Source organism: Cynocephalus volans, chromosome X, assembly GCF_027409185.1.
Source record: "Cynocephalus volans isolate mCynVol1 chromosome X, mCynVol1.pri, whole genome shotgun sequence".
Lineage (NCBI taxonomy): Eukaryota > Metazoa > Chordata > Mammalia > Dermoptera > Cynocephalidae > Cynocephalus > Cynocephalus volans.
The window spans coordinates 74,387,867-74,408,631 of record NC_084478.1 but is presented as its reverse complement, the minus strand read 5'-3'; the positions used below and the strand labels follow the sequence as shown (position 1 = coordinate 74,408,631).

At 38.4% G+C, this 20,765-nt stretch overlaps 2 protein-coding genes across 2 annotated transcripts in view; both read left to right on the top strand.

Moving 5' to 3' along the window:
• ASB12 (ankyrin repeat and SOCS box containing 12) overlaps nucleotides 1-20,765 on the top strand; it is a 152,171-nt gene that overhangs the window by 20,941 nt on the left and 110,465 nt on the right. The gene's annotated exons all lie outside the window — the stretch shown is intronic.
• Nucleotides 1-20,765, top strand: part of MTMR8 (myotubularin related protein 8) — a 54,503-nt gene that overhangs the window by 7,743 nt on the left and 25,995 nt on the right. Inside the window, 7 exon segments of the mRNA XM_063083245.1 lie at nucleotides 4,125-4,257; nucleotides 5,587-5,664; nucleotides 5,667-5,695; nucleotides 12,243-12,368; nucleotides 13,152-13,201; nucleotides 17,301-17,501; nucleotides 19,832-19,960. Coding sequence (XP_062939315.1) covers nucleotides 4,125-4,257; nucleotides 5,587-5,664; nucleotides 5,667-5,695; nucleotides 12,243-12,368; nucleotides 13,152-13,201; nucleotides 17,301-17,501; nucleotides 19,832-19,960 — 746 coding nt within the window.

The window sequence follows — 20,765 nt, the reverse complement described above, 5'->3', positions numbered from 1 at the left end:
AAAACTCTTAGAGTTGAGAAATGATTTCAGCAAAGTTGCAGGATACAAAATCAACAGGCAAAAATCAGCATTTTTATACTCCAACAGTGAACTAGCAGAAAAAGACGTCAAGAAAGCTAGCCCATTTACAGTAGTCACCAAAAAAATAAAATACTTAGGAATAAAGTTAACCAAGGATGTGAAAAATCTCTTACGATGGGAACTACAAAATCTGTTGAGAGAAATTAAAGAGGACACAAGAAGGTGGAAAGTATCCCATACTCTTGGATTGGAAGAATTAACATTCTGAAGATGTCCTTACTAACCAAAGTGATCTACAGATTCAACACAATCCCCATCAAAATTTCAATAACATTTTTTTTAGAAATGGAAAAAACAATTCTAGCATTCATATGGAACAGCAAAAGACCACGAATAGCCAAAGCAATTGTGAGCAATAAATAAATAAATGAATAAATAAAGCTTGGAGGCATAACACCACCTGACTTTAAGCTATATTAACAAAAACGGCATGGTACTGGCATAAAAACAGACACATAGACCAATGGAACAGAATAGAGAATTCAGAAATCAACCCATACACCTAAAGCCATCTGATCTTAAGCAGTGGCACCAAGAATACACACTGGGGAAGAGACTGCCTCTTCAGTAAATGATGTTGGGAATATTGGACATCCATATGTTGAAGAATGAAACTAGACCCGTACCTCTCACCATATACCAAAATCAACTCAAAATGGGTTAAATAATTAAATATTTGTCTGGAAACAATCAAACTCTTAAAAGAAAACATAGCGGAAATGCTTCAGGAAGTAGGATTGGGCACAGCCTTTATGAATATGACCCCAAAGCACAGGCAACCAAAGGGAAAATAAATGGGATTATATCAAACTAAAAAGCTTCTGCATAGCAAAAGAAACAATTAACAGAGTTAAAAGACAACCAACAGAGTGGGAGAAAACATTTGTAAAATATACATCTGACAAAGGATTAATATCCAGAATATACAAGGAACTCAAACAACTTAACATCAAAAAAACCAAACAACCCAATTAAAAAATGGGCAGAGGAGCTGAATTGGCATTTCTCAAAGTAAGACATACAAATGGCTAACAGACACATGAAAAAATGCTCAACATTAGTCAGCATTCATGAAATACAAATCAAAACCATTTCGAGATATCATCTCACTCCAGTTAGGGTGGCTAATATCCAAAAGGCTGAGAATAATAAATGCTGATGAGGATGCAGAGCAAAAGGAACCCTCCTACACTGTTGGTGGGACTGCAAAATGGTCTAGCCTTTGTGGAAAATGCTATGGAAGTTCTTCAAACAATTACAGATGGATCTACCATATGACCAACTATCCCACTGCTGGGTATATACCCAAAGGAATGGAAATCATCATGTCATAGGGATACCTGTACTCTCATGTTTATTGCAGTGCTATTTGCAATAGCGAGGAGTTGGACCAGCCTAAATGCCCATCATTGGATGAGTGGATAAGGAAAATGTTGTATTTCTACACAATGGGATACCACTCTGGTATAAAAAAGAATGAAATACTACCATTCGCAACAACATGGATGGACTTAGGGAAAATTATATTGTGAAACAAGCCAGGCATAGAAAGAGTAACACCGCACGTTCTCACTCATATGTGTGATCTAATAAAAATAAATAATATACAAGCAGATAAATGGGGGCAGGAGGGAGACAAAAAATAAATAAATATTGGTCCCAGAGAATAAGAAAAGATCAGGGACATAAATTTGCCTTGGATTTTGATTTTGGCAGTGGACTTGGACCTAGCAAAATCCTTTGATCTTATTAAGGAGCCTGATACTGCTTGATTTGTTCCAATGTGTTTTCTCAGGCTTTGTCCCTTTCAAATGTGAATATCATTGAATGGAAGGTCCTCAGATCAACCAAAATATCAGCCTAAATTCCTCTCTGCATTAATTTCTTGACCTTTGACATTTTGTCTAGCTCTATAAGGGATGATAGAAGAATTCCTTGTGCCCCACAAAGCAAGTAAAGGACAAATTCCATTTTCTTAAAGGTTGTCCTTTTCACAAAAAGCCCCAGAAAGAAATAATTTTGCTTAAAATCTGACATGTGGAGTCTGGCTGACTAGGAGGTTTTTATTGCTAACTAGTGATCCCTAAATCAGTGATTTAGAGCTAAGCCTAAATTAGGTATTTTGGCTTCAGAGTTGAATAGCTGGATATGCATGAAACCAGACAGTGGCCTTAGACAGCTCTCTGCCCCATTTTTGTGATCTTTCACTGTCCATTTTCCAGAGCTACCTAGAACTGACTGGACTCGAGAGAAAATAATTCCCCTTTCTGCTCAGGCACCAGTCTTCAGTTTCTTAGTAGCTTGCTATCTTGCTTTCACCCTAACTACCTCTGACATTCTCAGATTGAAGAGTTTAATCAAATCAGTATCTTTCATCAAGATTAAATGATCTTAAACTGGTTAAGAGAAACATACCAAGCTTTTGAGAAACTAAAGGGTTGGTGCTTTTTGTCCACATTCAACACCAGAAAGCCCCTTTTAACATGTCACATTTTTCTTGCTTAAAGTTGAGCAAATTTAAGACAGGCCTAGAAATATCTGGCTGGAAATATTCCTCTTCTGGTTGCCTGGATCTATACTTTTAGTAGAAACCATATCGTAGTTTTATTGACAAAATTTTGTTTTTAGGAGTCAGACAAACCTGGGATCAAATTCTGCCTTCAGCCCTTGTCAATATGGTCCTGGGTAAAACCTCTGAGCCAATTTTTTTATGGGGATAATAATAGTACCTACCTTGTAGGGGCTGTAGTGAGGATTAAATGAGATAATATATGTAAAGGATCTAGCACAGTGTCTGGCACATATTAGGAGCTCAATAAATATTACTCCTCTTCTGTATCTGAATATTAACATGTAGCCGTTCTTCAGATCTGCCACACATATATCCAAAGAGTGTATACTGGCATGATGTAGCTAGCTAGTCTGCATTATCTGGCCTGCCCAGAATTGGGTAGGGACTGCTGTAATTTTTGTTTTGTTTGCTGAAGCATCACTCATAGCAAACTTCCTTTCTACTAGGTGTCTGTTGCTTGTGTTGCCATAGGTATTCTTTTGACATTTGTCATTAATTTAATGAAAACTTAGGGACACTGTCAGTGTTGTAAAAGATCAAAATTATCATCACATTTTTTTCCCTTTAACAGGTGTTGTGCATTCTAAACAATGTGTGGAGCATGTTGACCTTTTTTTCCTCTTTATATACTAACTTGAATAGTTTGTTCTTTGAGGTTTTTGCTTTTCTTTCCATTAATGTAAAAACTACACCCTGTCCACATACATGCTGCTTGGCCTTCTGCAATGCACAATATTGGGAGATGTGAAAAAAGGTCCAGACGACAGAAAATCACTTAAGTAGTAAGATGGTCATCATCACAGAAGGTATCTTGACTGCTTTCTAGTTATTGTATTAATATCTCCTCTCCTCAAGTCTGTCTCATTTACTCCCTATCCTGCCCAACATTCTTTATGTGACCTAGAGATTCTCTGATTGCTACAAGCTGAATATAGTGTTAAAACAGCTATTGGTATCTCCATTTCAATTTTATCAGTGAGTAAATGTCATTTATCTCATAAAGTCACATTTTAGACATATTTCTAGAATACCTATTTAAAATCGTTCAGCCCTGAAGATCTTAGACTTTTTTCTAGAGCTTCTCAATTGTAAAGATTTTTAAAGTTTCTATGTTTCTCAGTATAAAACCCTTTCAGCTGAGAAAACACTTGTTTGTGATAGGCAGCTCAAAATTATTATTTCAGTTCTTTAACTCAGATATCCTCATAGTTGCCATATCCTTCATCTCTTAAGCAGGGTTTTAATAATAAAACAAAAATACTAGATCTCCCTCTCTTTCCATATAAGAGTCTGTTACTTAAGGTACGATCTAAAAACCAGTGAAATTCTCTCCATTCCAGAATGTGTCTGATTTAACTTTTTTAAAAAATGGATAGAATTTAAAGCTGTTTGGAATGAAGCACTGAGATTGGGGAACCCTATTCTTCCATCATCTGGTCTATTTGCTTTACTATGTCCTCCGCTATTGCAGTTGAATGCCACGGCCAATCGAGCAGCTGGGAAGGGGTATGAAAATGAAGACAGCTATGCCAACATTCGCTTCAGGTTCATGGGCATTGAGAACATCCATGTGATGTGGAGCAGCCTGCAGAAACTCTTGGAAGGTACAGGGATTTCACCCTGGCTAGGCCAGTGTCTGTAGCTTTACATTATTATGTAAGCAAAATGCATGCCTGATTTGGGGTGGAACAGAAAAACAAGCAGGCAAGCAGAGTTAATAAATGGTAAGGTTTTTAACTGTAGTATGAATCTAGCTTATGTAGTACCGAATCATAACAACGTTGGTCTGGCAGAGAGATTAAGATACGATGTTTAGTTTCATAACTTGGTAAAGTCCATCTGGGTCTAGGTCCTGTGGAAATCATTTCTCTCTGTAGGATTATAGAAGCTGGTTTTCAGGGGTTGGTAGACCAACATAAGTATTAATGAATTTGGGATTTATTTCATCATCCTCAAGGTAAGAAATCAAATTATATAATCAGCTATAGAGAGTCAGTCTGATTTCATCACTGTGCTGATGGAGAAGTTGAATTTAGACCTAAAAGGAATAAAGCTAATAACAGACAATTTTGGTCATCTGTCATCACTGCAAAATAATTGGGGTCACAATGGGAGCAAGGTGGGATTAGGGCCTTACAATACTCTTGGATTTAGAACATTTCTCCTAAAACCACTACCCGGGGTTCTATGATGTGGTATGCCAACTCAGGAAAAGATAGTGAAAACCTGCCTTCTTTAGTGAACTCCCTGTTCTTCCTCACTTTTCTTCAATTTTTTACTGGTGTAGTCTGCCAGGACCCCTCTCTCACACCACCCTTATCAGATCCTGTTTCTTTAGTCTGCATTCCTTTTAGGATATTAGTGTCCCTCTTCCTTGGGTCTCTTCCTCTGTACTTTTTTGCCCTAAAATATTCTATAGAAGAGGACTTTGTTTTACAGATTTTTGACGCAAAAGATTGCCCTCTTGTTGGATAACCAGTGCAAAGTGCATGAAAATTAACTGGTAATTTTTTTTTCAGCCTGTTGAGATAGCACAGGGCTGGCTGCAGGGAGTAGATGGGAATGTAGGAGTAGAGACAGATGTTAAGGGCCTGCAGAGTTAGGATGGGTGGGTATCGAATGTGTTTTCTAATCAGAGGAGAAGTGAATATTTCCCTGTAGCTGCTAACTCAGTCTTCTGGAGAGATATCTGAGGGTTTGGGGATTGGGGAGGAAAGTTCTACAACTTGAGAAAGCAGAGGCCCACTCTGAGAGATTGGTAGCCTTTAGCCCTAGTCCTGTCCCTGACTCACTGCATGGTTTCCAACTAATCATTTAACATTTCTATACCTCAACTTTCTCATTTGCAAAATGGGGATCCACTTTCTACCATTTCTTGATGGATAAACTGAGGTGATTGTGAATTTCAATCTCTGCTTCCTTTTCTACCTTAGTTTGTGAATTGAAAACTCCAACAATGAGCGAATTTCTTAGAGGCCTGGAGAGCTCAGGGTGGTTGAGACACATTAAAGCCTTATGGATGCTGGAATTTTCATTACAAAGGTAATAATCAGGACTTCTAAGAATTTGCACTGACTTTAATTATGGGATTTCTTGAGTTAGTAGTGTGCTATGATGGGAAGAATATTGAAGAGAAACCTAGTTTCTGTATTCAGCTCTGCTACTAATTCACTGTGTGCCCTTGGGCAAGTTTCTTTCCCTCTCTGGGCCTCAGTTTCTCCATTTGTAAAACAAGGTGGTCGGACTAGAATCTAATGATGTAACTCTTGGGCCCACAAAACTCTTTAGGTATGTGATTATCCCTGTCCCCCCTGGAAAAATGCACATATGACTATACATACAGAAAATGGACCTCAATTTCAGATCTTCAGACCCCTGGACTCATTTCAAAAAAAACTCTTAGGTAATCTCTAATGGTCCTTCCAGCTCTATTACTCTACAATGTATTTTTTTGTTGATTCTAAGGTATGAAGTGGAAGTAAGAATGGGTGTGAAATAAATGCAAACTTGTGTATCTATGGGTTTTCAGAACTCTGAGTACAAAGCAGACTTTTTTCTATAGGTTGGCCTCTAAATGCAGTCTAGCAGGCTTTACCACCTTTATGCTGACTCTCTTATTTTCTGACCTTTAGACCCTGGCCTCTGTATCCTGTTAGGTGATTTTTGGGGGGGAGGGGGGGAAGAAATTCAGAGTACATATTTTCTCATTTTGAAGTTTTGTTTTTATATATTTCTACATGAAAACTCTCCTTCTGGGCCGACCCCGTGGCTCACTTGGGAGAGTGCGGCGCTGGGAGCGCAGCAGTGCTCCCGCTGCGGGTTCAGATCCTATATAGGGATGGCTGGGGTGCTCACTGGCTGAGCGCAGTGCGGGCGACACCATACCAAGGGTTGCGATCCCCTTACCGGTCAAAAGAAAAAAAAAAAAAAGACTCTCCTTCTTCACCCCACCCACATTTGGTAGAAGTAAAGAAAAGGAGAGAAGGGCTTTTTACCCCTCTGCTGTCATTTTCTTAGTTGAAAGTAATGATATATATAGCCTCTGGCTTAAAATATTTGAAGAGTATATGTAATTAACTGTCTTAAATGTCCAGCCGTACTGCTTTTTGCTTTCCTAGTCCTATTGCCTACACTTATCATTGTAACATATTATTAGTGTTTCCTTTGTGACCCTGTAAGTTGTTTCAAGCCCATTGTTCTGACCATTCTTTGTACTGTTCCTTTTTCATATATCCTACACTCATACATCTGTATTCCCTTTCTGAAACCAAATTTATTAGGCCAAAGAAAGTGAGGGTGGAGAAGAGGGAGATTTTATAGACAGTACAGCCTCATAAATATTGGTTGAATTAAAATGAGTGGACCAAAATGATAGGCTCCCTGTGCTCCCTGTCTCTATCACCACCTGTCCAGTATCCCAAGCTTGAGAACTTCAGTCGTCCTTGAATTCTCCCTCTTTCCCTCCATCTGGCAATTGCCACGTCCTGTCAATTCTACTTCAGAAGTGTTTCTTAAATCTAACCTTTCTTCCCAGTCTCTATTGCTGCTTTCCTAGTTAAGATATTCTCCATCCCTTGCCCAAAGTACTATAATAACCGCCTAGCTACTTTACTTGCTCCCTAGTTTGGTGACCAAATTGTTTCTAAAGTCATTTTTCTTGAACATATCTGATAATGTCAGTTTAAGCTGAGAATCTTCTAGTGGTTCCCTTTTCTATTGTCTGTAAGACCCTGTAGCTTGACGTTCAGAATCTTTCACAATCTTGCCATAGTGGACTTCTTGCTGTTTTCTAACACACTGCTACTTTTTTTTCTCTCTTTCTTTTTAAAACAATCTTTATTTATTTATTTATTTATCTATCTATTTATTTATTTATTTATCTCATTGCAAAAGCAATATATGTACAATATCAAAGTAGTTTACTTTTCAGAAATATATAACATAAAATGTAAACATTCTTCATAGTTTGCCCCACTACACATACACATCACTGTTATTGGTTTAATGTTTTGTCTCTCTATCAGCACTGTTCATTTGAACTTTCTGTGATGATAGAAGTGTTCTATATCTGTACTATCTAATATAATAGCCATTAGCCACATGTGGCAATTGAGCACTTGAAATATGGCTAGTGAGACTGAGGAACTGAGTTTTTAATTTTACTTGGTTTCAACAAACTCAAATTTAGATAGCTATAGGTGGCTAGTGACTACCATACTGGACAGTGCAGCTCTGGAGTTTTTCAGCATATACACTTACATATATTATTACTTTGTAAAAGTGGGGTCATAGTGTGCATACTGTTCAGCAACTGACTTTTTTTTTTTTTTTTTTTTTAAAGATGACCGGTAAGGGGATCTTAACCCTTGACTTGGTGTTGTCAGCACCACGCTCAGCCAGCGAGCTAACAGGCCATCCCTATATGGGATCCGAACCCGGGGCCTTGGTGTTCTCAACACCGCACTCTCCCGAGTGAGCCACGGGCCGGCCCCCATGACTTTTTGTACTTAATGTATAATGGACATTTTTCAGGTCAGTTCAGTCAATACTACCTCATTTTTTTCAGTGACTGTATAATAGTCCACTGTGGAAATTTATCATAGTCCCCTATTCATAGGGAATTTAGTTTTTTCCAGTTTTTCACTAATGCAGAAACCGATGCACCAAATACCCTTAAACATATACTTTATATAGCTAGATATTCTTAGAAGTGGATTTTCTGAGTCAAAGAGTATGAATATTTCAAATTTTAATAATGTGGCCAAATTGCTTTCCAAATAGGTAGTACCAGTTTCCGTTCCTACCAACAGTGACTATTTTTCCACATTGCCAACAATGGTTATCATCAGTCTTTTTAATATTTGTCAATGTGATAGGCGATAAATTTTATATCATGTTTTAATTTGTATTTCCATAATCATTAGTAAAATTAAGCATCTTTTCCTATTCACCAGTGACTTTTCAGTCCATTTGGAGACCTAAACAATGAGTATAGTTGCTGCTTTTAGGCGTCTGATACCACCTGACATGTCTGCTTAGCTTAGAAGTTATAGAAGTTGAGAAACCTTTCTCCAGATCTCTTTCACTTCTCTTTCTTACCTACAACCTCAATACCTTTCTAGGAATGCCATTTTTCTTGTATCCCTACAACAAAGGTTACTCATTCTATTACACCCCATGAACCACAGGGCCCAGAGCAAGTTCAATATTATTCTTGCTCCTTACAAAGCTCCTTACTCCTTTCATATCTATTTCAGTTAGCTATACTATCCTGTACCCTCCTAGTTACTCTCCCTCCTCCAGTAGGGACTTTGGGAACAGCCTCACCACCTTCTCCATCCTTATTCTTCCCCTCATTCTAGGAAATTTGAATGTCCATGTACAACATATCAAACACTCTGTACTTATAGTTCTTTGAGCTTTTATACTGTAGCTCTCACATCGTCATTCCAGCTAGTATGGTTCTTCTATCTCATGGAAACCTCTACACTTTTAACTCCTCTTCCTCCTTCTTCCCTATTTACTAAGACATGGTAGTGTAGCACCTTATTCATTCCATCTTGCCCTTTATCCTTCTGCTCTACCTGCCCTGCTAACCACAGTCATTCTCTGTTCTTACACCCTGACTGCTAAGCATTGCTGCAAAGAAATAAATCCCATAGACATGTTAATTGATACTGTCATAGTTTTATGGTCTATAATCTAAGCTCAAGTCCTGTCGTCTTAGGGGCCATGTGCAGTTATTTTATGTGTCCTGGTTGGGTCTCAGTCATGTTCTACCAAGGAGGAATTCCTAAGCTGGCTGCACTACTGTTATTCCCCTCTCTGTAAGCACATACTCAAACACGTCTGCTTCTTCATGAAAAAATCAAGGTGATACCTCATTTTCCAACTATTTACTAGCTTTTTTCATGTCCTTGCTATCTCAGCAGACATGATGTCCCATCTTTTGTGTAAGGCTACTCCCTCTACCTGTATTCTAAATCCCATCCTCTCCTACTTCTGCAAGGAACCGGCTCTGTCAGTTCTCCTAAATTTTTTTTCTCTTTCTCCTAAATTTTCAACCTATTCTTTTTGACTGGTTTCTTCCCTCAGAAGTGTGCTCAAATATCTTTTCGTTCCTAAAGAAAAAAAAGCTGCCTACCAACCAAGCAAGCACCCATGTGAGTGCTGATCCCATGACTCCAGATGCAGCTGCAGGCCCACCCACTGACCAAGCCAGGGTCCCGGTGAGGGCTGGTCCCACGTGCTGACTCCAGATGCAGCCACAGGCCTGCCAATGCCTGCCCATGCCCCAGAGGGGTCCACCCACTGACCAAGCCAGAGCCCAGGTGAGCAACGTTCCCCACACCAATTCTGACACAGCTGTAGGCCCACTCACACTTGCCCGAGCCCCAGACAGGCCTGCCCACCTACTGAACAGGAACCAAGGCAGCCCACCTCACACTCAACTTCATTGATACAAGAGTCACCAGCAGAACCTACAAATAGAGGAAGTCTATCTCCTCATAGCCTACTCCTGAGTAGTAGAAGAAACAAGTGTCCTACCAGATGACTAAACAACAATGAAAAAAATACCAGAACTACAAATAAACAAGAAGATATGACACCATCACCAAAGGAATATGGTAGTTCTCAAGTACCAGACCCCATAGAGTGGGAAACCCTTGAGATATCTGAAAGGAATTCCAAGCACTGATCTTAAGAAATCTCAAAGAGATAAGAGAAGAATCAATTAGAGAACACAGTGAAACAAGAAGAGATATCCAGGATATAAAGGAGGAAATTTACAAAGAGATTAATACCTTAAAAAATAAATGAAGGATTCCCTCAGTGAAATAAAAAACAGAATAGAAAGCTTGAGCAGCAGGCTAGAGCAAGCAGAAGAAAGAATTTCAGAACTCAAAGATGATCTTTTCGAAATAACCCAGGCAGACAAGAAAAAAGAATTTTAAAAAATAAAAAAAATTTAAGAGAGCTAGCAGACAACCTCAAGTGCACAAACATCCGAATCATAGGTATTCCAGAAGGGGAGGAGAAAGGAAAAGGCATTGCAAACCTACTCAAAGGAAGCAATAGCAGAAAACTTCCCAGATAAAGGGAGAGATGCAGACCTTCAGATCCAGGAAGCCCAAAGATCCCCAAACAGATTAAATACGAAAATATCCTCTCCAAGACATCTTATAGTCAAACTGGCAAAACTCAAAGACAAAGAGATAATTCTAAAATCAGGAAGAGAAAACCCTCAAGTCACATATGAGGGAGCTCCCATCAGACTAACAGCATACATCTCAACTGAAACCTTAAAGGCCAGAAGAAAATGGGATGATATATTCAAAATACTAAAAGAAAATATGGCAAGCCAATGTTCAGTACCTAGCAAGGTTATCCTTCAGAAATGAAGGAAAAATAGTGTGTTTCCCAGACAAAAATTATGGGAGTTCACTACCACACTACTAACCTTGCAAGAAATTCTCAAAGGAGTCCTGCATCTGGAATCTGAAAAACAATAATCACTGTCATGGACTTACTAGAAGAGCAAAACCTGCCATTAAAACCAAAATGCAAACAAGAAAGAGAAAGAAGCTAAATCATGTCACATGAAAAAGCCAACTGACATTGAAGATGAAATATAAAAGGGGAAAAGAGAAACAAAGATATTTAAAACATCTAAACAAAAAGCAGTATAATGACAGGAGTAAAGCAATACTTATCAATAACAACCCTAAAGATAAATGGATTAAACTCCCCATTCAAAAGACACAGACTGACCAATTGGGTTAAAAAGCTAGACACAACTTTATGCTATTTTCAAGAAACCCACTTCAACTATAAAGACACACACAGACTAAAAGTGAGAGGTTAGAAAAAGATACACCATGCAAATGGAAACCCAAAACGATCAGGAGTAGCTATTCTTATATCAGATGAAATAGACCTCAAACCAAAAACCATGAAAAGAGACAAAGAAGGCCACAGTATAATGATAAAGGGATCTATCCAGTTAGAAGACATAACAATCATAAATATGCATGCATCCAAACTGGAACACCCAGATATGTAAAGCAAAAACTCTTAGACCTAAAAAAAGAGATAGACTCTGGTAAGACAATAGTGGGTGACCTGAAAACCCCTCTTTCAGCATTGGACAGATCTTCCAGGCAACCAATCAACAAGAAACGCAGGATTTAAACTGCACCTTAGACCAATTGGACTTGGCAGACATTTACAGAACATTTCATCCAACAACTATAGAATACACATTCTTCTCATCAGCACATGGAACATTCTCCAGGATAGATCACGTATTAAGTCATAAATAAAGTCTCAGGAAATTTTTAAAAATCAAAATCATTTCAAGTATCTTTTCAGAACAGAACAGATTAAAACTGGAAATCGATAACAAGCAAAATTCTGGAAACTACTCAAGGGCGTGGAAACTGAACAACAGACTCCCAAATGACCTATGGGTCCAAGAAGAAATTGTACAGGAAATCAAAAAAATTTCTTGAAATTAACAAAAATATTTATTAACCCAGCATGCTATGCAAAGGATGCTTATGGTACTTTTTGCTTCTTGTCTTTACAGGCAGTGAAGGTAGAAAGGGCCACTGTCTTAGTCCATTGTTCTGATGGGTGGGACCGCACAGCACAAGTCTGTTCAGTAGCCAGCATCCTCCTAGATCCATTTTATAGGACATTCAAAGGACTCGTGGTAAGAGAGCAAGCAATTATATTTTACTTTGTGTGAGTGACAGATTGTGAATAAATCAAAAAGAACTCTCAACCAAATTGCTTTTTAAAAGAATGAGTTCTAAATCTATAAAAATAGCTGTTTTTCAATTTAGCTCCTTTTCATTAAATGAGGCACATACAGTCTATATAGTTTCTATTGTATATTCAACATACTTTCTTGCCTATCAGAAGCTAAAGATGTATGTAAGGGGGGTCAAAGTCTCAAAAAGTCTGCAAAGCTGTTAAATAGGCTGTCTGATGGGCTCATCATCTTTAATATGTCAGCGGTTTGGATGTCAGACTCATGATTGTTTTCTAGTATTGAATCCAAGGCTTCTTAGTTTATCTTTCCAAGAAACAGAACTCATAATAGTGGTTTATCCTCATTTCTTTGAAATTTTTTTAAATGGTTTTGTTCTTGCTACGAACCCAAATGCCGCCTTTGGATTCCTGTTTTCCAAAGGGTGAATTTGATAATATGCTTATCAGGATTGCATTTAGTTATGGCTCAATACCTTGTTACGCATCATGTAAAAGCCAAAAGAAATGTGACACTATAAACAAATCCAGAATAATTTATCTTGAGAGCATCTGAAATTTGAAGGCAGCTTGTACATGCCTATAAATGAAATCCAAGTTACTCACTTAGTTATGATTTGGGAATTTAACATTATTTTATGATCAGTTCAACCATTTAAGCTAAGCGTATGTATCGTTTTATGATTTTCCTAATGCAAACTCTTGTTTTTGTATAAAAATGAAGATCCTGATAGAGAAGGAATGGATATCCATGGGTCACAAGTTCTCCCAAAGGTAAAAATATCCTCATTTTGAAGGAGAGAGCTGAGAAGAGTTGATTGGGGTAAAGTTTATTAAAACCCCAGTAGGCTCTTGTATAGGAAGGAACGGCAAGTTGAACATGGCGTAAATCTCTTTTCATCAAGAATCAAGTATTCCTGACACTATGCTAGAGTGCTGAAGCTACAAAGGTGACCAGAATATCATCGCTGCCTTCAGTGAGTTCAGCTAAATTATATCAAATTGTTAAATATTTCAGGGAAGAACAAGGCATCACTGGCCACAGTGGGAAAAGTGCTTAGCTCTGCATAAAGAGGTTGGGATAGTTTTACAGGAGTAGGTAGCATATATGGATGAACTTTTTGGAGATAAATAGGAGTTTGATGGACAGAACAGTGGGATGAGAATGGCATTCAGGCAGAGGACTAGTATCTAAGACAACATAGCATGTAACCTTTGTAAGAGATAGGATAGGTGTGGATTTCTGTTCTTTAGTAAGGGGGTGGGGGCAAGGGCTTACATTTATCTGTTGTCTGCTATAAACCAAGCCACCTCACTAAGGCTTTACCTATATTATTAGAACAATAAATAAATATTTACCAAATACCTAACAATGTGCTATATACTGTATCAGACACTAAGCTGGTCCCAAAGGCAAATAAAATGTGAGTTTTATCCTCAAGGAGGTTATGATACAGGTTTTGTTTTCCCCCATTGATGTGCATCCATTTAATTTAATTAATTGGCACTCTCTAGCCATTTGGGTCCATCCATCAACAAACATCGGGCCAGTCAATGTGTTGGGTATTGAGGAGACTGAGTCGACTCAGATATGGTCCCTGTCCCTTTTAAAGAAAAGAATATCAGTGCCAACAATATAGTATGATATATGCTAAGACTGAGGAAAACATAAGCAAAGGAATCTTATCCATTCTTGGGCAAAGAAGGCTTTCTGGAATAAGTGACATTTTAGTTGAGCTTTAAAGTATGAGTAGGAGTTATTCAGAAAGGGGGAAAGCATTCCAGAACTGATGTGTATGAAACCATAAAGGCATTAAACAAGGTGATGTATTTGAGGAACTGCAAGAAATTCAGTGTGGCTGGGTCATAGGGTGTGTAGGGAGAGTAGAGAAAATGAGGCCAGGGAATGGGGGCCAGCGAGGAGAAGATCATTCAAGGCCCTGTTTTGTTGTTGTTGTTGTTTTTGTTTTTAAGCTAAAAGGTTTGAATTTTTTCCTATATGTGGTAAAGCTATATTGGAGGATTTTGAACAGGGCAGTGAAATGATGAACAGATAATATATTTTAGAAATATCCCTCTGGCAGCAGTGTGGAAGATTGAGATTGGAGGCAAGGGGATGAATTAGAAGGTTATCAGAATTGATGAGGGCCTGACAAAAGACAGAGGCAATGGGACAGATACAAAGGTATTCAGGAAGTAGAACTAAGAGAACCATGAAGTAATAAAAAAGTCTTATAGAACTTGGAAGTTTTTGCCTTAGATACCTGGGTTTTCTGAGATAGAGAATACAGGATGATACAGGGCAGGATTTGGGGGGAAAGATAGTTTCAGTTTGGGACTTGTTTACAATGGGGCATCCAAGAGGACATGTCCAGTAGGGAGACTATTCAGTGTTAATCTGGAGCTCACCAGTTCTGGATTGGACAGAGATGATTAAAAGTTTGAGAGTTATCTGCATATGTGGCAATTTAAGCCATGGATTTGGTTAACATAACCCCAAAAAATTGTGTAAAGAGGGAGAAGAGCCAAGGAACAGGACAGAGCCTTGGATACATGAAAGTCTAGTGAAGAAAGGAGTCCATGAAGGGGACTGTGAAAGAGTGGTTAGTGAGGTAAGAATAAATCTAAGGAAAGGAAAGGAAAAAAAAAAAAAATAGGAGACTCAAGTGATTAGTCAGCAGTGTCATATGCCTCAGAATAACCCAATAATTGGCTTTGGCAATATGCAGTTTTTAATGATTCTTAGTGATTAAATGATTGAGTAGTGGTGGAAGCAGAAGCCAAATGGCAGTGAATAGAGGCATGAGCAAAAGTTGAGGAAGTGGTGTGTGAGTATATAAATCTCTTTCTAAGAATCTTGGCACTGAAGGGGGTAGAAGAGAAGGGGTGATGCCTAGATAGAGTTATGGGTTTGAGGAAGGGTATTTCAAGACAAGGAGAGATTTGAGCAGTTTCTTGTGCTGAGAAGAAAGAAACATTAAGGAAGATAAGGTTGAAGATATGAAAGAGACAGTGAATTTTTGGTAGAGTAAGTCTTCTAAGGAGACAGGAAAGGGTGAAAGCTCCAGTCCAAATGAAAAGATTAGTTTAAGCTGTGACTAAGAACACTTTTTCCATGGAGGCTGGATGTAAAGATATGCAGAGAAGGAACTAAGTGTGTGTCACAGGCAGAAGTTAGATATTTTTTACTTGTTGGCTTTGATCTTTTTCAGTGACACTGTACATGTCGGTGTGAAGGAAGATGTGAACTAGGTTAGAGATTTGATAAGATCATTTAAAATTTGTAAGAGCTGTAAGTAATGGGAAAATGGTGTTAAGGACATACATAAAGTTTATTTGGGAGCAATTAAGTCTAGGTGAATGTGGAAGACTTAATTTTAAAATAGTGTGAATTTATATGGTTTTATAATTTTCTTGAACATCATTCATCAGTAAGGATGTGGGAGCGCAGAACATAACTTTTTAGGCTAATCTATGGTTGGAATTTGAAGGAGAAAATGACAAGAAAGGCAAGAAAGTTGAAAAAAGTGGGGGAGATTAGTTGATGGGACAGACCATGGCATGTAGGCTGAATAAGGAAGCAAGGGAAGCCAATAGTAATCTGGCAAGTAGAAAGGTCCTGAGATGAGGTCTGGAGGAGGTAAGAAGATGAGCAGCCTTTGAAATATAATACATGTTGTTCAGAGTGGGATATTAGGATTAAGATTTGAAAGATAAAGTAAGAACTTCTAGGTGATTTGAATAACCAACCTATGGCCATGGATTCGGGTGGCCAAAGTAGAGTAGAGGGTAAAGATCAGTTAAGATGATTGGATTTGAGTTAGTTAAGGAACCTTTTAAGCCAGTGTAGGTCATCTGCATCAACACCAAAGATAAGTACTTAAGACAGGAGTCAAATTCTTGAGAGAATGTGGTGAAGTGACCGAGAGATTGGTAGAAGACAACAACATTGAGGAATTGTAAGGTAAATAAGATAAACAGCATGACCCATAATGGAAGTGTTTTTAAGAGAGTGAAAGGAATAGTAGTTTCTAAGCAGCAGAAGGAGTAGTAGGAGCAAGGAAAAAGCTGATCCCACCTCTGTTTTAGGATTATGTTATATGGACCGTGGAACATTCGGCATTTTCCATTTGATTTGGACCCTAAGAAGAGGTGATATCCTTGGTAATTCAGGTTACAGTTGTATCAGAAGGAAGAGAACATTCAGCATAGAAGCTGAGGATGCCATGTTGGTTTCCAGTGGAATAGGGTTTTCAGTGGATGGCAGGGTTAATAAAGAGGGCATTATGTGGGAAGTAAACCTTAAACAATTCTGGGGTGAGGTTTCATTCATGCATTTGATAAACGTTTCTTAAATACCTATGAAGGTGTTTTTTTTTTGCCAGGCACTATGCAGTAAAAAATGTAGATGTAGTCCTTGCTCACGTGTGAGGGTACCTCAAAAAGTTCATGGAAACATGAACTTTGAAGTACACTTGTAGAACTAAATATGGCTATTTAAATTAATTGAAATTAAATACAATTTAGAAAGTCAGTTCCTCAGTCACAGTAGCAACATTTCAAGTGCTTAACAGTTAGTGACTGCTAACTGGATAGCACAGCACATTTCCATCATTGCAGAAAGTTCTGTTGGAAAGAGGGTGTAAGAAAGAATCCACTAGATGACCAAAGGTTCTCCGGTGTAGATGATATTGAAGGATACCAGTGTTTGAGAAGTCTGCTGGGATTAACTAGCTTTGAGATTCTGGCTAGTGTTTTGGCATAAGGTGTTTCCCTGCCAATGCCAATAGAGACAAAAGGTAAACTTGTTATAGCCAACTTCAAACAGTGTAATTAACCAGTGTCTGTCTTTACCTTTATTTACATCTCTCAGGTGTGGCCACCTGGATGGGGACTCTAAAGAAGTTTCCCCTATCTTCACCCAGTTTCTAGACTGTATTTGGCAATTAATGGAACAGTTTCCCTGTGCCTTTGAGTTTAATGAAAACTTCCTGCTGGAGATTCATGACCATGTTTTCTCCTGCCAGTTTGGAAACTTCCTTGGAAACTGCCAGAAGGATCGGGAAGATCTAAGGTGAATTTAGTTTGTGAGAAAACACTGAATAGGGAGAAGGGGGTCAGTGCAAAAGGAATGTACTGAGGAGAGGAAGTAACAATAATAAAAAGAAATTTTGAAACATAAACCACTCAATATTTGCACAGGGATAGCTCAGAACTTCAGATTCCTCATCCGTAAAATAGGGACAATAATGCCTACTTTTCAGAGAAATCATGTGGTGTCAATAAAACAATGGATGTGCAAGGGCTTTGTAAAGAAATCAATTGCCATGCAGATGTGAGTAGTCATTATCACAAACTGGCAGCTCATAGGCCAAACCGAACCTGGCCCAACAGGCCTGGTCTGTTTAGTCTGTGGAGTATTTTTTTAAGCTCTGAATTAGTTGCCAACATTTAAGTATCAGGAGATTTCACCTAAAAATCCAGTTATTTTAGGATATTTTTTCCCAATTAAAAAAGCTGCTGTACTAAGATATTCTGAAAAATCAGGAACTCTGGCAACACTGGATCTATATTTTCCCATGACAATAATCAGCTAGAACTGAATAGCAGCTGCTTTATTTGGATGAGGCAGACATTTTGTTGGCCAGAGTTCTCACCATTCCCTATAGTTTATTCTCAGCCTGCTCCTAATGTTATCTGCCCAGTTCTTGTAGACAGTTGTGTTTGCACCCCTCACTTAAACTAACATTCCCACAATATACAAAACATAAATATTATTTGAGGTTGACAAGATAAAGTGCCTGTGAGCAGTACTCTGATTAATATTTTAGAGACAGTAAAATAGCTATTTCATGGCCCACTCCTGTTTCACAGCTGTTGGCCAAGTTAGCAGTTAGCTCAAGTTCTCAGGCCTGGATGACTTCACCTCTCTGTGATTCCCTATTCTCATTAACACAGAGAACAGTGATGAGTCTTCCTGCTTTAACATTTGTATTTACTTGTAGCTTCCATGCATATTTCTCTTTCTTTTTGCAACTAGACTTTTCTCACTCCCTCCCCAAATGCTCTTAGACACATTCATTCAGTCTCTGACCAGCTTCTCTAGGCTTTAAAACCCATGACCTTTTCCATAATCTTTTCCCCCTGTTAAAATGAGGTTAATTATATTTTCACCCATTTCCCACATGAATCTGACTCTCTGTACAAGTCTCGAACATTTTAATGTATATTAAAATAGCAGTTACTTAAAACAGAAGTGTCATTCATTCATGAAAGGAAAAACATGAACTTTAGAATCAGGCAGACCTGGATTCAAACTTTAGCTCTGTCACCTACTAGCTATGTGATCTTTAGCAAATTAATTTTTTTTGTCTTATTTTCTTATTAGTAATTTGGGGCTAAAACAGGGTTTTACTATAAAAATATAAGGAGGTATTTTAGGTAGAGTCTGGTACAGTTTTTGACACATAGTAAATACTTAATGAATATTAGTTACCTCTGCAAGATTTTTTTTTTTTCTATTTTTAACCAACAACATATGAGAAAGATGGATATACAGGACCTGTGGCCTCACTGAAATAGGCTGAGGATTGTAAAAGTTAAAAGACCACATTTTAGGTCCTACCACCCAAACCACTCCACTCCTCTTTATTCTCCTTCAGTTTTCTTCCCATGCATACTTATACAGCAGCTGTCATTGGGACCTATGCATTTTGAGGTATTAACTAAGGGGCTTCCTTGCTGGTTGAACAGGCTCCCCATGGTTCCAACTAAAGTATAAGAATCAGTCTTGCAATATAAATACTACAATCTTTAGTTGCCCACATGGGATAACTCATGAGTATTTGCTAGTATAAGTTGCTAATTGTCTTACTGTCTTAAACCTTCTGAAGGGAGGAGAAGCGGGCTTTAAATAAAATGAAATATAGAAGAGCCAGAAATTCACCAACTGGGATTCCTGTCTCTTGACTTACCAGACTTTTTAAAACAATTCCAGAATTTTTAACACTGGAAAGGTCATCAGTTCATAGAATCCTAGATTTGGAAGAGACCTTAGAGGTCTCATAGTACAGATGAGGAAACAGGCCCAGAAAGAGCTAGGGACTTTCCTAAGATCACACAGCTATACTCCACAGCAGAGACTGGACTCGGAACCTCCTACTCTGTAGTATGGAACTCTTTTGAACTTCCTATTCATTTTAAAGATAGATAAATTGAAGCACAGGTAATTTGTTACTCTACCAACACTCATTAGCCACTTATTTCCATTTTTCTTCTATCATATCCTCTCTCTCTAGTTGGGTTACTTATTAGTAAAATTTGACTAATTATCAAGTCATCGGGACTGTTGAGATTATTTGCTTGGTGCTTTTAATTTTTTGGCTTCTTTTTCTTTTCTAAGAGAGTCTGTGAGAAAACACATTCTGTATGGCCTTTCTTAGTTCAGAGGAAACCAGACTTCAAGAACCCTCTCTATAAAGGTTTCACTATGTATGGGGTGCTCAGTCCTAGTGCTGTGCCCTACAACATTCAGTAAGTTCCTAAGCTGTTCCCTCCTTTCTTATAGCAGACCCCAGAGCCTTAGCTGCTTTGCCTCTCCTTGGATAGCTGCCACCATCTGCACAAGCCTGGCTGTGAAGTAGGATACTCTGTGCCCACATCACCCATTCCTTGCTGCCTCTGAAAACAAGAGCTCAACTCCTTTTGATTATCAGGACTTTGCTACTACTCACTTAGGAAAATAAATAAGAAATAATACCTAATTTGTAGGAATACAACCAGTCAGGATGTGGGTTTTTTTATTCCTTTAGTCTTCCTCTATATCTTTCTCTTCTCCTTTCCCATACTATTCCCCAACAAAGAAAAGAAAAATGAGAGAAACAGAGAGTGTTGGTTTTGTTTGCTGTATCTTCCCAAAGCTTCTGCAGGCTTAAGTGGTCACTGACAACAATGAATGAGTGCAAGACAGAGCTGAATACATTTATTAGCTCTAACAGTTTATTTTGTGGATTCTTTAGGATTTTATATGTATAAGATTATGTCATTTTTGAATGGAGAGAGTTTTACTTCTTCTTTTGCAATTCGGGTGCCTATTATTGTCTTGCCTAATTGTCCTGGCTAAAACTTCCAGTACTGTTGCTTTGCGTTGCTTCTCCCCTCACGGATTTGTCACCCCACTTCCCCTGGGTGACGGAGATGCAAAGGATTACTCAAAGCCCATCTCTACTGAGCAGTGGGAGGCCCCGAAGTGGTTAATCTCCCTTTGGGACGCTCAAGCGAGAGCCATCCTTTCCTTGGGAAATTAACGCCGAATTGGGGTTCTCTTCCTGCATTTATT